Source organism: Venturia canescens, chromosome 8 (genome assembly GCF_019457755.1).
Source record: "Venturia canescens isolate UGA chromosome 8, ASM1945775v1, whole genome shotgun sequence".
NCBI lineage: Eukaryota > Metazoa > Arthropoda > Insecta > Hymenoptera > Ichneumonidae > Venturia > Venturia canescens.
The window spans coordinates 20,830,571-20,841,947 of NC_057428.1; the positions used below are offsets into that span (position 1 = coordinate 20,830,571).

Here is an 11,377-nt window from a genome sequence, read left to right on the forward strand (position 1 = left end):
AAACTCCGATTTTTAACGTATTCAATTCTTCGGTAGTATAGTGGTCAGTATCCCCGCCTGTCACGCGGGAGACCGGGGTTCGATTCCCCGCCGGAGAGAATTATTTTTGATTTTTCCACTCCGTTATCATAATTTTTGGAGTATTTACTCCGATTCATCGCTGGAGCGTCGATAGGCTTGGGCGATGCCCTGTCGTCGAACAAGGGGCTCCTTTGTGTGGCCCGAAAACGGAGCGCGACAGTTTTATTAACACCTGCTTTATGGTGACTGTTAACACGACGTCACTGAAGCCTTTGCTCTTTAACCGGACGCAGACAAAGGACGTTGTTTTGAATTTATACTACGTCTTATAAAATGTTTCGATTCTTGAATAGTATCAATGATAAAAAAAGTTTTAACGTGTACAATGCTATTTATCACATCGATCCAGTCACGAAGAAATCTCGTGTTGAAGATATGGGGCAAAAATAGTTTGAAAATTAGGCTCATTCGATTGAGGATCGAAGACAAAAAGCATTTGCTCCACAATCCTCAACTTGTGTGAATCGATAAATATTTGAATAACGCTTTATTAACGAATATGACATTTCCATCACAAATAACATAGATAAAGTTTTAACTTACAGCAAATAGTTCATGGAATCTGCGCTCTGTTTTAAGTACGGGTTTATATCAGAACGCAGATTTCCAAGTCATTCGACGAAGCTCCGTTAATTATCTCGATTTTATCCAAGCGATTAAAACTTGAATCATTCTCGTAACGATAATAATAACCCAATTTATTCGTTATAGATTTTTTCAAATTTCCAGGAATTTCAAACTGCTGAATCTTAGTTCATGTCCCTCGCTCGACAGACCGTTTTCCTCTGGCGTGTTTCTTCTTATTCCTATAATACTCGTTAATTTTATAGTTTGTAAGCATTTCGAATCATTAAATCGAAGTAGGCGTCGTGATCGATGCTCGCGCTGATCGCACTGTAGTAGTTCATGAATTCTTCCTCGGTTACCTTAAAATTGACGTGTATCAATATAAGAGGATCAATTGGTATTGAAATTCTTATCAGAATTCGTTTTAATTTTTAAACATATTTATTATTAATTTATTGAAGTAAGTTCCGAAATATTGTTTTACGATGAACTTACGATGCCGTCCTTCGTGTTGTCATTTTCAAAGTTGCCAAGAAATTTTTTCATTATATTTTCTTCGCTCTCTTCGCCACTGATGTAACGAGGGTGACATTTGACGTTGTAAACCCCCCGGAGATCGTCCACAGTTATTTCTCCGTCTCCAGTTTTGTCGAGCTTTTGGAACGCTTGATGTACAACTTTGATTCGGCTCTCGGACATCGGAGGCTGCAATGAAGGTTTGTCTCAAAACCGGCACGTCGAATAGCTCGAGTAAAAGTAGTAAACTCACTCGCAGAGCTTTTACGAATTCCGTAAGGTCGATGCCGCCGCTCTCGTCTGCGTCCAATCGTGCGAAAATCTCCGAAATCTCATCTTCACTGATATCGAAGCCAATTTCGCTCAATCCAGCCGCAAGCTCCTCCTGATTCAATTGTTTATTTTTATCGTCGTCCATGCGTCGAAAGACTCTGCAAAGGGAATAAGAAACTTGACTTTTTGCTCGCCACTTTCGCTGTCGCTAACGGGAAACCGGAAGTGGGGGAACGCGTCGAATGATGCCGGCGTGATCGACAGCCGGGGCATTCCGTTATTTCTAACTCCGACCTGCTTTTCCCCAACAAAAACTATCCAAAAGTTCAACTTCAGTTTCTAGTAGACAAATATGATTTTCGATTATTTCTGTACCTGGCAAGCCCGAGGATCCCATTAGCTCCTCTCGCTAAACAAAGCAAACGTAATTTTTCTATAATATCCGTTGTTCCGGAAAGGGCCCGTTGCGCTTTATTGATCATCTCCGCCTCTTGCCTCGTTGTCGCGCTCTGTGGTCTGTTGAACATGGTATCTGAAAATTAAAGGAGTGTTAAATGAGTGTTCATCCGTAACCGCCCTGCGATGAGTCATTGTTTGAGAGTAGCAAGACTTTATTATTTTGAGGCTTCTCCTCGTGATGGAATTATAACGAGGCTGATGCATCGGGGAAGCAATAAAGATGAATATTCTGCATTCATTCATGGGCGACCCACGCAGTGAAAAACTGCCTTAAAACTAAATTCCCGCAATGATGAAATTAAACTCGTTTTCTTCATGGGTTTCGTAACGCACGTGGGTTATGTAAAAACGTTCTGCTGATTGAAAAATAGCTCTAGAAAACGTGCAGGTTTCTAATTCCTTTAGAATACATTAAATTCAACAGAATTTATGTGGAAAAACGTGCTGAAGTCGCTACAAATATTCGCAGTTTTAATTCCTGTCGCTCATTCGATTTATAACTTTTTTCATTAAATTCCCTCACAGAAAGCTCCAATATTCCTTTATCCATTCACAAATAGCTATTTTTAATAACTTCACAGAAAAATGCTATAACTTTTTTCATTCAATTCCCTCACAGAAAAGCTCCGATATTCTTTCATCCATTCACAAATAGCTATTTTTAATAACTTCACAGAAAAATGCTTCTAATCGAAGAATAAATCGCGACATATAACAAGCGGAATAAGTCACAAATGGAAGAAGGTCAAGAGCGCAACAAGTAGACACTTTACTAGAGACTTTGACATGCTCCTTCGTCGTCGGCCCTTGCGAAAAGTTTGGAATTCAAAGGGTCGATCAAGATCGATTGATTACGCGTATCGATAATTGCTACGGTAATGCATATTTTTTCACACCTTTTTTTACTTCGATGGGTTAAATCTTGAAATTGTAAACGACGATAATCTCACGTTTGTGATAAAATTGACGTTGCGAAACTTTGTTTTATGGATCGACGCGAAATTCGCCGAAAAAAGCGGCGTGAAAATTCTATGTATAATAATTAAATATAATATCGCGTGACTCTGTATCATTTGGCATAAATGATAAAGTACTGACAATCGATCCTGTTCGCGACCTCGATAAGCCTACGAAGCACAATGTGTTGAGCAGCTATTTCCGTTCGGTTTATTCTTCTCCCTATTCTAATGGAGCTCGTGATGAAAGTTTGCATTTTAAAGTTCATCGAAAAAACTTGATTGAAAGCCAATAAATCAATAGAATTTTTGAATAATCCATTTTTTTCGGGACCGTATTTTCAAACATTGTTTTTTCCATTAGACGAAAACGTGCTCAATTGGACTAAAAAATTGAATGTTTTTCAAAATGCTTCTCGATCATGGAATCGCATATTTTTAGTAAAACGAATTTATTCGTATAACAACGGTGAGAGGGATCGAAAAGCCGATTCGAAGATGTGTGTCAAGAGCAAACTCTGGTGAATAATACATTGAACTTTACCATTTGAATGAAAAGATTGTGGAAATTCGTTGAAACTTTTCATAATTTCGAAATAATGAATACTTCATAAGAAGAATAATAATTTCAAATGACAAAGGAAATAAAAAAATCCTGTACTTTTAGTGCAAAACGACAAAAAATTGAAAAACTCAAATGTTCAAGAACCTTTTTACGCTATTTTTTAAATTCGAATATACGTGAAAAATAAAATATTGAAAATAAACAAATTTGAGGCTGTCGAAACCCAAAGCAACTTTTGAATATTTTTGGGACTTTTTTAAAGTTTGTCTCACGGACATACTCACAGCAAACGTTCGACTTAATTGTTCTCAAGTGCGCGATCCAAGAGCCGGAGATGCGACTGAGTTACTGAAGATTTACCAAGAGATCATGAAGGACAGATAAAAAATGATTGATACGTGACCGATGGAGTCTCGGCAAGTACTGACAATACCGGAGACTTTGTCACTTAGCATCGTAACAAAACATTGACTATAGGAAATGAACGGCGTACCGTAGTCTGCCTATTGTTTGTATAACGGGGCGTGTGGAATCGCGTATTGCTTTTGTGTTTTAACACATGCATGTACGTGTAGACAGTGTATTCCGCGAACGCTCAAAGCTTATCAACACGCCGAAAGCTGATGATGGTTTTTGTACATACACGGTATCCATAACAACCCTCGCATCACAACATGTCTCATGTGAGTTGGCGTATAATATGGACTCTATATGGAGACGTATTAACGTGTCAAACTTGACGTACACACGGCGTTAAAAAAACTTGTAGATTTGCTATTGCTAGGCGTCCCGGTGGCGCCGTTTCTACTTCGGTGCTTCAACTACTTTGGATTCGTCGCATCTCTGCCTCGTTTTATTGACAGCCTTTCATTTTTTGGGGAGCACTCAAGATTTTCGCAAGTCAGCGATTCTCCCAACGGGTTCGAAGAGCTGAAATTTCATTTTTATGTAGGAAAGTGATGAAGTACAAATGATAGGTATTGAAAGATTTGGGATTACCGAAGATTTTTTTTACTTGGTTAATTTATTTCTTCGAAGCCTCTTGTTGAGGATTCGAAAAACCGGCGACCGGCCACTGGGCCAAATAAGCTTCGAGGACACTGGGGAAAAACGAGAAGACTTTGAAACGCGTGCCCATTTTATCCTCGTCCATTATCATATGATATCCCGATTCTATGTGGCTTCTCTCTTCGTCAGATGCATTTTTTAATAACATCTCCAATCGTACGTCTATTCCCAAGTTTTTCAAAAAGCTGCATTGATCCATCGGGCCGAACGATATGAGACGGCTTTCCTTTCGACCGACTCTATCGATCAACGAAAAATCCACGTCAGCCGTCAGATCAGCGGTTCCCGGTTCCATCAGCGGATCGTATTGTTCGTGTCGCCGGAACGATCGGAAAGTATCTGTTTTTTCGCCATTGTGACCGTAATCCGCGATCAACGCGAATCCTCCAAATTCCTCGAGAAACGAGGCCATGTAATCTATTATTACTATTGTTTGAGGACTCACCTCAACGTGATCTCTTTTTTCGTCTCTCTGCAAATAATAACAAATCTTTAGGACGTTCTAATGACGAAAGTCATCATGACCACGAATTCAGGTGCACTCTTACTGAAACGAATATTGCGCTTGCTGGAGTTGCCCTTTTAGTCAATACATAACGAAATTTTTTCTCGTTTTCTGTCTTTGGATCAATATCAATCAAAACCTCGTTCCAAATGTCGCCAGTTTTCTAAAATTGACAAAATTTCAGTCGAGCGTTAGAAGCAAACAGAGCTGGAATACGTTACAAGGGTTTCGTTGCTATTGTTTTATGAAAAAATATTTTTATGGAATAATTGTTTGCTTGTACCTGAAATTTGTGTATTGGCAAAGCGTCAAAAAATTCGTGAGCCACAAAGACGCTGAACTTTTTTGGTATGTCTTTGATGGAACTGTACCAGAAGACTTTGATTCCTTCTTCTGTCAATCCTTCCCTGTAATGACTCACAGAATTATCCTTTTTTGACACTGCCTGGGGACATTCCTTGCTGGACACGCATAATTTTTCTGATTGTATTTTTGACAGAGCTGGACTTATCTCCACTAAGTGTATAGATGCTCTGTGTATCAATTTGAGTCGTTTTAAAACCTGTTCGAAAAGTAGGAACTCATAAAAATCACTTCTGAGCATTTGAAGTAATTCATGAGAAATTGATGTACAAATTTACACGTAAGATATCTTTGCAAAGAGTTCCTCGGCCTGGGCCCAGTTCAACGAGCTGAAAAGAATCTTCGGTAATTTTTGAAAGCTCATTTACGATCCAAATGCCAATCATCTGAAAAAAAGTAATTCAAATACTGCAATCTCTGTTTTAGTTTGAAAAATCAATTGCCTAAAAATTAACTTACCTCTCCAAAAAGTTGACTGATTTCAGGAGAAGTTATAAAATCACCATGTTGACCAAAAACGTCTCTGTTCATGTAATACCCTGCAGTTGGATGAGTGAGCACTTCTTTCATATAATCTGCTACAGTTATCGGCCCACAGGCCTTTATTTTGGCAGTTAAATGTTTGAACAAAGTATATTCTTTTGCTTCTTCTGGCATTTGTGTCGAGTAGTTTTTTGAACGTGTTAATATTCCAGCGAGAGGCCTTGTACAGTATCTCGTTGAAATTCTAAAATGTTTGCATTGCATTTGAGGAGTGAAATTCAAAACTTTCGACCACATTTTGTTTCGGTTATGAAATATGAATCGATGATTTTTCAACACGAGTTCCATGGTTCAGTGTGAGCAAAATGTAAACCATTTGCCATTATTTTTATCAATTAACTCAGAAGGCCATTGGTCTACACGGACTCGTAAAATGTTAGGTTATAATTTCCAGCTGAGCGATTTGAAAACATTCGTATTGTGTTTTCGAATTTGCAGGCGGTTGACCGCGGTCAACCACGACGGTGGATGTTGCGCAAGCAGCGACCGTAGCGACAATCCATGGAAATTCTTGGAGATTCGTGATTTCGGTAGTGCAGTGATTTACTTAACCGATCAATAAAAATAATATTTTTATGAAAATCGTGTAAAAAGTGACCTCGAGCGACATCTCTTTTCAGATATAAAAATTGAATTCCCAGAAATTCCTAGTGACAAATATTTTTTGAGTGAGTTGCTTATCGTAAGTATGTATTAACAATTCCGCAGAACCACAGCATTCGTAACGTCATCATGAAGTTTGTCGTGTGAAATCTAATGCCACGTAATTTTACCTGCCGATACTATTGTTAATAAGCAGTATTTATTGCGATAACATTTATTTCGATGCTTTCGCGTTTTTGGAGGATATAGTTTTACGGAAAAGAAATTTAAAAAAATGGGATCTTCCCACAGCGTGGAAATACCGGGTGGTGGTACCGAGGGTTATCACGTACTTCGAGTGAGTTAATAACAGAGCTCATTCAAAAGCATTTAATTTTTCATTCATCAGTATTTTTATGATTCAGTTGTTTCCTTGATAAAAGGATTGTTAACTTACGCAACTTCGTCGTATTACAATTTATCAATCCAATTCATTATTGAACTGCGAATCTTTCATTTCGTAATATTCTATCTGCCTTTCCTTACGAAACGAAAAATGACAGAACTCACGTAAACTAATAATCGTAGCGGGCATAAACTAAATCCTATGCTCACGAACTTCAATAAACATATCGCCACTTTAATTTATATGTCTCAATAATTATGGATAGAATTCATCACTAGATAATAAAATAATTATTTCCACAAATTTAGAACTGCAACATTTCATTATTTATACTCTAAGAGTTATTATTATTTTTTAGGTTCAAGAAAACTCGCCTGGACAGAAAGCAGGACTTGAAGCCTTCTTCGACTTTATTGTTTCCATCAACAATACTCGTTTGGTAATATTCATTTTTTTTTTGTATAATTGTTCTAGCAATAAACAATAAAATCAAGAGTTTTTCATGAAAATCTTATTTTCTGGAACATAACTCTAAGATGGATGGAATCCTGATGAGAATACTGAAAAGAGATAAAATGTTGAAAAATTAAAAAATGATTTACAATTTCAAATCACAAAAAAACTGTAAAATCATTGGAAAATTACTGACTGTGAAAATTGCCTAATTATAGGATCAAGACAATGATACGCTGAAGGAAATTCTAAAAGCTGGCGTTGGTAAAGAACTCACTATGACAGTTTACAACAGCAAGACTCAGTCTGTGAGACAAACAGTCATTGAGCCTAGTATGACTTGGGGCGGCCATGGGTTGCTCGGGGTGAGCATTCGTTTCTGTTCCTTCGAAGGAGCGAATGAAAATGTTTGGCATGTTCTTGTGAGTATAAAATTGGCTACCTCATCCTTACCTTATTCCCCTGTCTTCATTTTTCTCTCTATATGTATGTTCGTTACCCAGGAAGTGCATCCATCCTCACCTGCAGAATTAGCTGGTCTGAGACCATTCACAGATTACATTATAGGATCAGATTCAGCCCTCCACGAGAGCGAAGATCTTTACTCTCTCATAGAAGCCCACGAATCACGTGCTCTTAAACTCTATGTGTACAACACCGAGGAAGATACGTGTCGCGAAGTTACCATCACTCCCAACAGTACCTGGGGTGGTGAAGGAAGGTGCGTGCTTGGTTTTTTTTTTCATTTATACATAAATAATGAAGTAAAATAATGCATCGAGTCGCAAAATGCTAAACTCCAGTTTACTTTTAGGGCATCTTTTTTTTCTAATCGACAAGAATTATACTGTGCAAAATCTCCTTTTCTCATCTCAAGAACATCAGAGTTACAGTATTTTCGCCAAAAAGTCAAAATGATAAATTGAGATTCAAACTCTAAAATTTAAGATTTTCTGTCTCAGACTGCAGTTCCTCAATTCAGTCTCAATTTTACGTCGAGTTAGTTTTATAATTTTGTTGTCGATTTTGCAGCTTAGGATGTGGGATCGGATACGGATATCTCCACAGAATACCGTTAAGAAGTATATCAGAAACGTCGACGAAAACTGCTTTTCCACATTTAGTGAACCCTGTCGCTGCTCAGGTTTCGCCAAGCGCGTACACGAGTCCGATTATTGTGAACCCACCGACCAGCGTACCACCAGGTTTCACAATACCTCAGAATTACACTCCAACGACAGCACCGAGCGATACCGATAAGCCGAGAGAAGGCACTGGTAGTAGCACGAGTGTTGCTATGACGCCTGTTATTCCAACAGTGCCGACGATACCGACCAGCAGTGTTTATCCCGTTTTAGACCCGGCCGTGGCTGGAGCCTCGACTACGACCAATCCTACCGGACATTTGTTCTCGCAGCCTGCCAGTAATTATCCTCACGGTGAGTATTTCATGAATGTGGATAATAGAAGAAACCGAAAATTATTTACTTCAATAAACAAGTTTCAAAATAATCTTCGAACATTGGCATCGTCAGCAGTTTCATCAATTTTTTCCAATGCCATAAATCGTCGTGTCTTATCGGTAGTCAAATGTAATAATCGAGCTTTTTAATTCTAAGATAACGACCGTAGAAAAAATGATTGAAAAATACTGCTTCATTGAATATTACTGTACAATTTAGTTGGAGGAGTTACGAGCGGATACCAGGACACACCAAGCATTCCTGGAATGCCAACTGTTCCTCCACTGCCACCATTACCAGCGGAAATGAGCGTGCCTATGGGATCTGTAGTAACTCATAATCCCCAGCAGAATTACGATCCTTCCATACCGAGCGTAATCCCCGGTATGACGTCGTACATGCCGTCGGAGCCTTCGATCGTAACGACACCGATAGAGCTACCGGGCATGCCACCGATAACCGTGAGTGCGAGCCTTCCACAAACCGCTGCCTTCTACTCTCCAATGTTGCAGCAGCAGCAGCAGCAACAACAACAACAACAACAACAACAACAACAACAACAACAGCAGCAGCAGCAGCAGCAGCATCAATCGCCTCCGAGCACCGTAACGAATCCCTTATCGGCTCAAACTTCGGCTCAATAACCGAACGGATATTATCTTCCAATGGCCGTCGAAATGAACAAAAGTTTGTACCGCTTCAGCTCATCGTAACAATCGATCCATCGCGATTAATTATTCTTATATATTATTATACGGAGTTTTTTCACAGTCCAATGTGATCAAGAAGGCAAGCAAGTTCTCAGACTCGGATGTTTCTTATGTAAGTCAGAGAATCGGAGTCTCGCTGTACTGTACATAGAGTTTTTCCAACCATGCGAGGAAAGATCAGTTGTCGAATATCAATCAAAAAAACATTTTGAATACAATAAACGAATGAAACAAGAACTTTTACAATTATTGTTATGAATCAAGTTTTCCTGAAGCTCGAGAGTTAACAACGAGAAAGCGTTTATTCGCATACCGATTCTCTTTTTTACTCCGTCAATGCAGAAAGAAATGACTAGCCTTGTTATGATAATTCATTTTATAATATTAATTTTTTTTTCTCCGCATGACAACACACACGGAAGTGGTAGTGCTGAAATTACGTTACACTTTGGGAACTGATGATCGCAGAGGTAACTCTAATCTGTTGCATAATATGAATAAAATTATATTGAACCGAGCTTGAGCTTTGAGCTGTGTGCTAAAAAGGTATCGAGTACACTCAGGAGACGAATGATTTATCAAGAAATTGAGTGGAAAGAGAGATAGAAAAGTATCTTGATAAAAATGGTAAAGAGTTTCGAATGTACATGGGTTAGAAATATAAGGACGATGTAAGATCTATTGTTTCAGTACCCAATTATGTTAACTCTGTAATCAATAAATCTGTACAGCGACATTGAAAAAAATGATGTTTCCAACATTTACTGAATTGGACGATCGTTTTGAGCACACATTAGTCCATTTCCCCAATGTTTTTTCATCCATTGTTCGAATGCTCGATACAATGACCAGCCTCATATAAAAGTCGAGGGTATGAAAAAATCTATGAATAAGCTGGATTACGGAGAAACAAGTGCATATAGCAGATGAATTATAGCAGCTCCCGAATATCTTTGTAATTAAGATTTCATCAAGTAAGCGGCAACAGTCCATCATTTATGAATTCATGTCAGCTATAATCTTTTGAACATGATTTATTATAGATATTATATTTAGAGCCCTAAGAAAGTACCTCCCCTGGACTTGAATTCACATATCGCTACACGACTCTCTTTCATTTTTGTTCTATTAATTATAAATACATTACAAATGAGTCCCAACAAACGTTTTGGTGTGACAACTCGGTTTGAATATGAACTTTGTTTTTTTTCCATTTTTTATATGATAATATCTGTATCACCTAATTCCTCGTCAGTGGGTAATACCACTTTATCAGGATCTACATAGAACGGGTCAACAGCTGGCAATCCCAATGCTTCTCGACGTCTGAGCTCAAGGTAGGCTTCTCGCTGAGCCCATTCACGCATTCCAGGGTCAGGTGCAAAAATAAGGTAGATACCGCCGGTGACGAGACACAGAGATATCGCCATAAAAGATGACACGTGCATAGCAATACGATCGAGCACAGGGTCTGTGGTGGAGTATCCATAAGTAACCCAATTTTTCTTCTTCGATGGAGCACATGTGTCACCAGCAGCCTCGACCGTCTTCTTCCCCGAAGATGTGTTTATGTTTCTACGTCCTTTGAAGGCCGATCTTGCGAAAGAATTGGCCAAGGAACGGACTGCACCCAGACGCATAAGAGCCGCCATTCTAAATTCGATAAAACAACGAAAGGGCTCTATTGAAAAAAACTTTTTTTGAAAATTCGATTTAGATTCGATGTTATGAAACTTTAGCTCACGTTAACTTTTCGTCCGACCTTTTCCTTCCTCCGTTTCACCTCCCCCCACTTGAGCAACTTCGAAATTTACGATATATATACATACTACATATATCTCTGATAATAACTAACCTGAAAAAATGT

The 11,377-nt window shown here is 38.6% G+C and overlaps 3 protein-coding genes and 1 non-coding gene across 13 annotated transcripts; 2 read left to right on the forward strand and 2 right to left on the reverse strand.

Moving 5' to 3' along the window:
• The first annotated feature begins 26 nt into the window (after positions 1-26).
• On the forward strand, positions 27-98 carry TRNAD-GUC (transfer RNA aspartic acid (anticodon GUC)). Its single transcript has one exon. It is a non-coding gene; the product is annotated as a tRNA-Asp (tRNA).
• A 455-nt stretch (positions 99-553) lies between these two features.
• LOC122414833 (calcyphosin-like protein) lies at positions 554-6,313 on the reverse strand. Of its 10 annotated transcripts, none has more exons than XR_006261824.1 (7): positions 5,813-6,313; positions 5,632-5,739; positions 5,274-5,552; positions 5,034-5,153; positions 4,433-4,957; positions 4,061-4,347; positions 1,832-1,969 (listed from the first exon to the last, which is right to left on the reverse strand). XR_006261824.1 is itself a non-coding variant. In XM_043426427.1 (6 exons), exons 1-5 carry the CDS (start codon positions 6,182-6,184, stop codon positions 4,442-4,444), a joined length of 1,395 nt encoding a protein of 464 aa, XP_043282362.1. In that variant the 5' UTR covers positions 6,185-6,313; the 3' UTR covers positions 1,840-1,969; positions 4,433-4,441. The 10 variants fall into 10 exon arrangements, 8 of the variants coding, with proteins under 8 accessions (XP_043282369.1, XP_043282370.1, XP_043282364.1 ...); XR_006261823.1 differs by having other exon boundaries at positions 4,417-4,957; XM_043426427.1 differs by lacking the exon at positions 4,061-4,347 and having other exon boundaries at positions 1,840-1,969.
• Positions 6,314-6,594: 281 nt separating this feature from the next.
• On the forward strand, positions 6,595-10,256 carry Grasp65 (Golgi reassembly-stacking protein 2). Its single transcript, XM_043425722.1, has 6 exons — positions 6,595-6,836; positions 7,243-7,323; positions 7,556-7,759; positions 7,841-8,058; positions 8,370-8,776; positions 9,020-10,256. The coding sequence occupies exons 1-6, from the start codon at positions 6,774-6,776 to the stop codon at positions 9,442-9,444; spliced, it is 1,398 nt and encodes a 465-aa protein (XP_043281657.1). The 5' UTR covers positions 6,595-6,773; the 3' UTR covers positions 9,445-10,256.
• Positions 10,257-10,526: 270 nt separating this feature from the next.
• On the reverse strand, positions 10,527-11,182 carry NP15.6 (NADH dehydrogenase [ubiquinone] 1 beta subcomplex subunit NP15.6). Its single transcript, XM_043425723.1, has one exon. It carries the CDS (start codon positions 11,160-11,162, stop codon positions 10,728-10,730), a length of 435 nt encoding a protein of 144 aa, XP_043281658.1. The 5' UTR covers positions 11,163-11,182; the 3' UTR covers positions 10,527-10,727.
• Positions 11,183-11,377: the final 195 nt, after the last annotated feature.

Excerpts from the sequence above, each read along its gene's own strand:
- LOC122414833 (XM_043426427.1), bottom strand. The coding sequence starts at position 6,184 with ATGGAACTCGTGTTGAAAAATCATCGATTCATATTTCATAACCGAAAC. Across the intron at positions 5,553-5,631 it reads TTTGCAAAGATATCTTACGT|GTTTTAAAACGACTCAAATT; the intron begins GTAAATTTGTAC and ends CTTTTCGAACAG. Across the intron at positions 5,154-5,273 it reads TGCCAATACACAAATTTCAG|AAAACTGGCGACATTTGGAA; the intron begins GTACAAGCAAAC and ends TGTCAATTTTAG.
- Grasp65 (XM_043425722.1), top strand. The coding sequence starts at position 6,774 with ATGGGATCTTCCCACAGCGTGGAAATACCGGGTGGTGGTACCGAGGGT. Across the intron at positions 7,324-7,555 it reads CCATCAACAATACTCGTTTG|GATCAAGACAATGATACGCT; the intron begins GTAATATTCATT and ends GCCTAATTATAG. Across the intron at positions 7,760-7,840 it reads AAAATGTTTGGCATGTTCTT|GAAGTGCATCCATCCTCACC; the intron begins GTGAGTATAAAA and ends TTCGTTACCCAG.
- NP15.6 (XM_043425723.1), bottom strand. The coding sequence starts at position 11,162 with ATGGCGGCTCTTATGCGTCTGGGTGCAGTCCGTTCCTTGGCCAATTCT.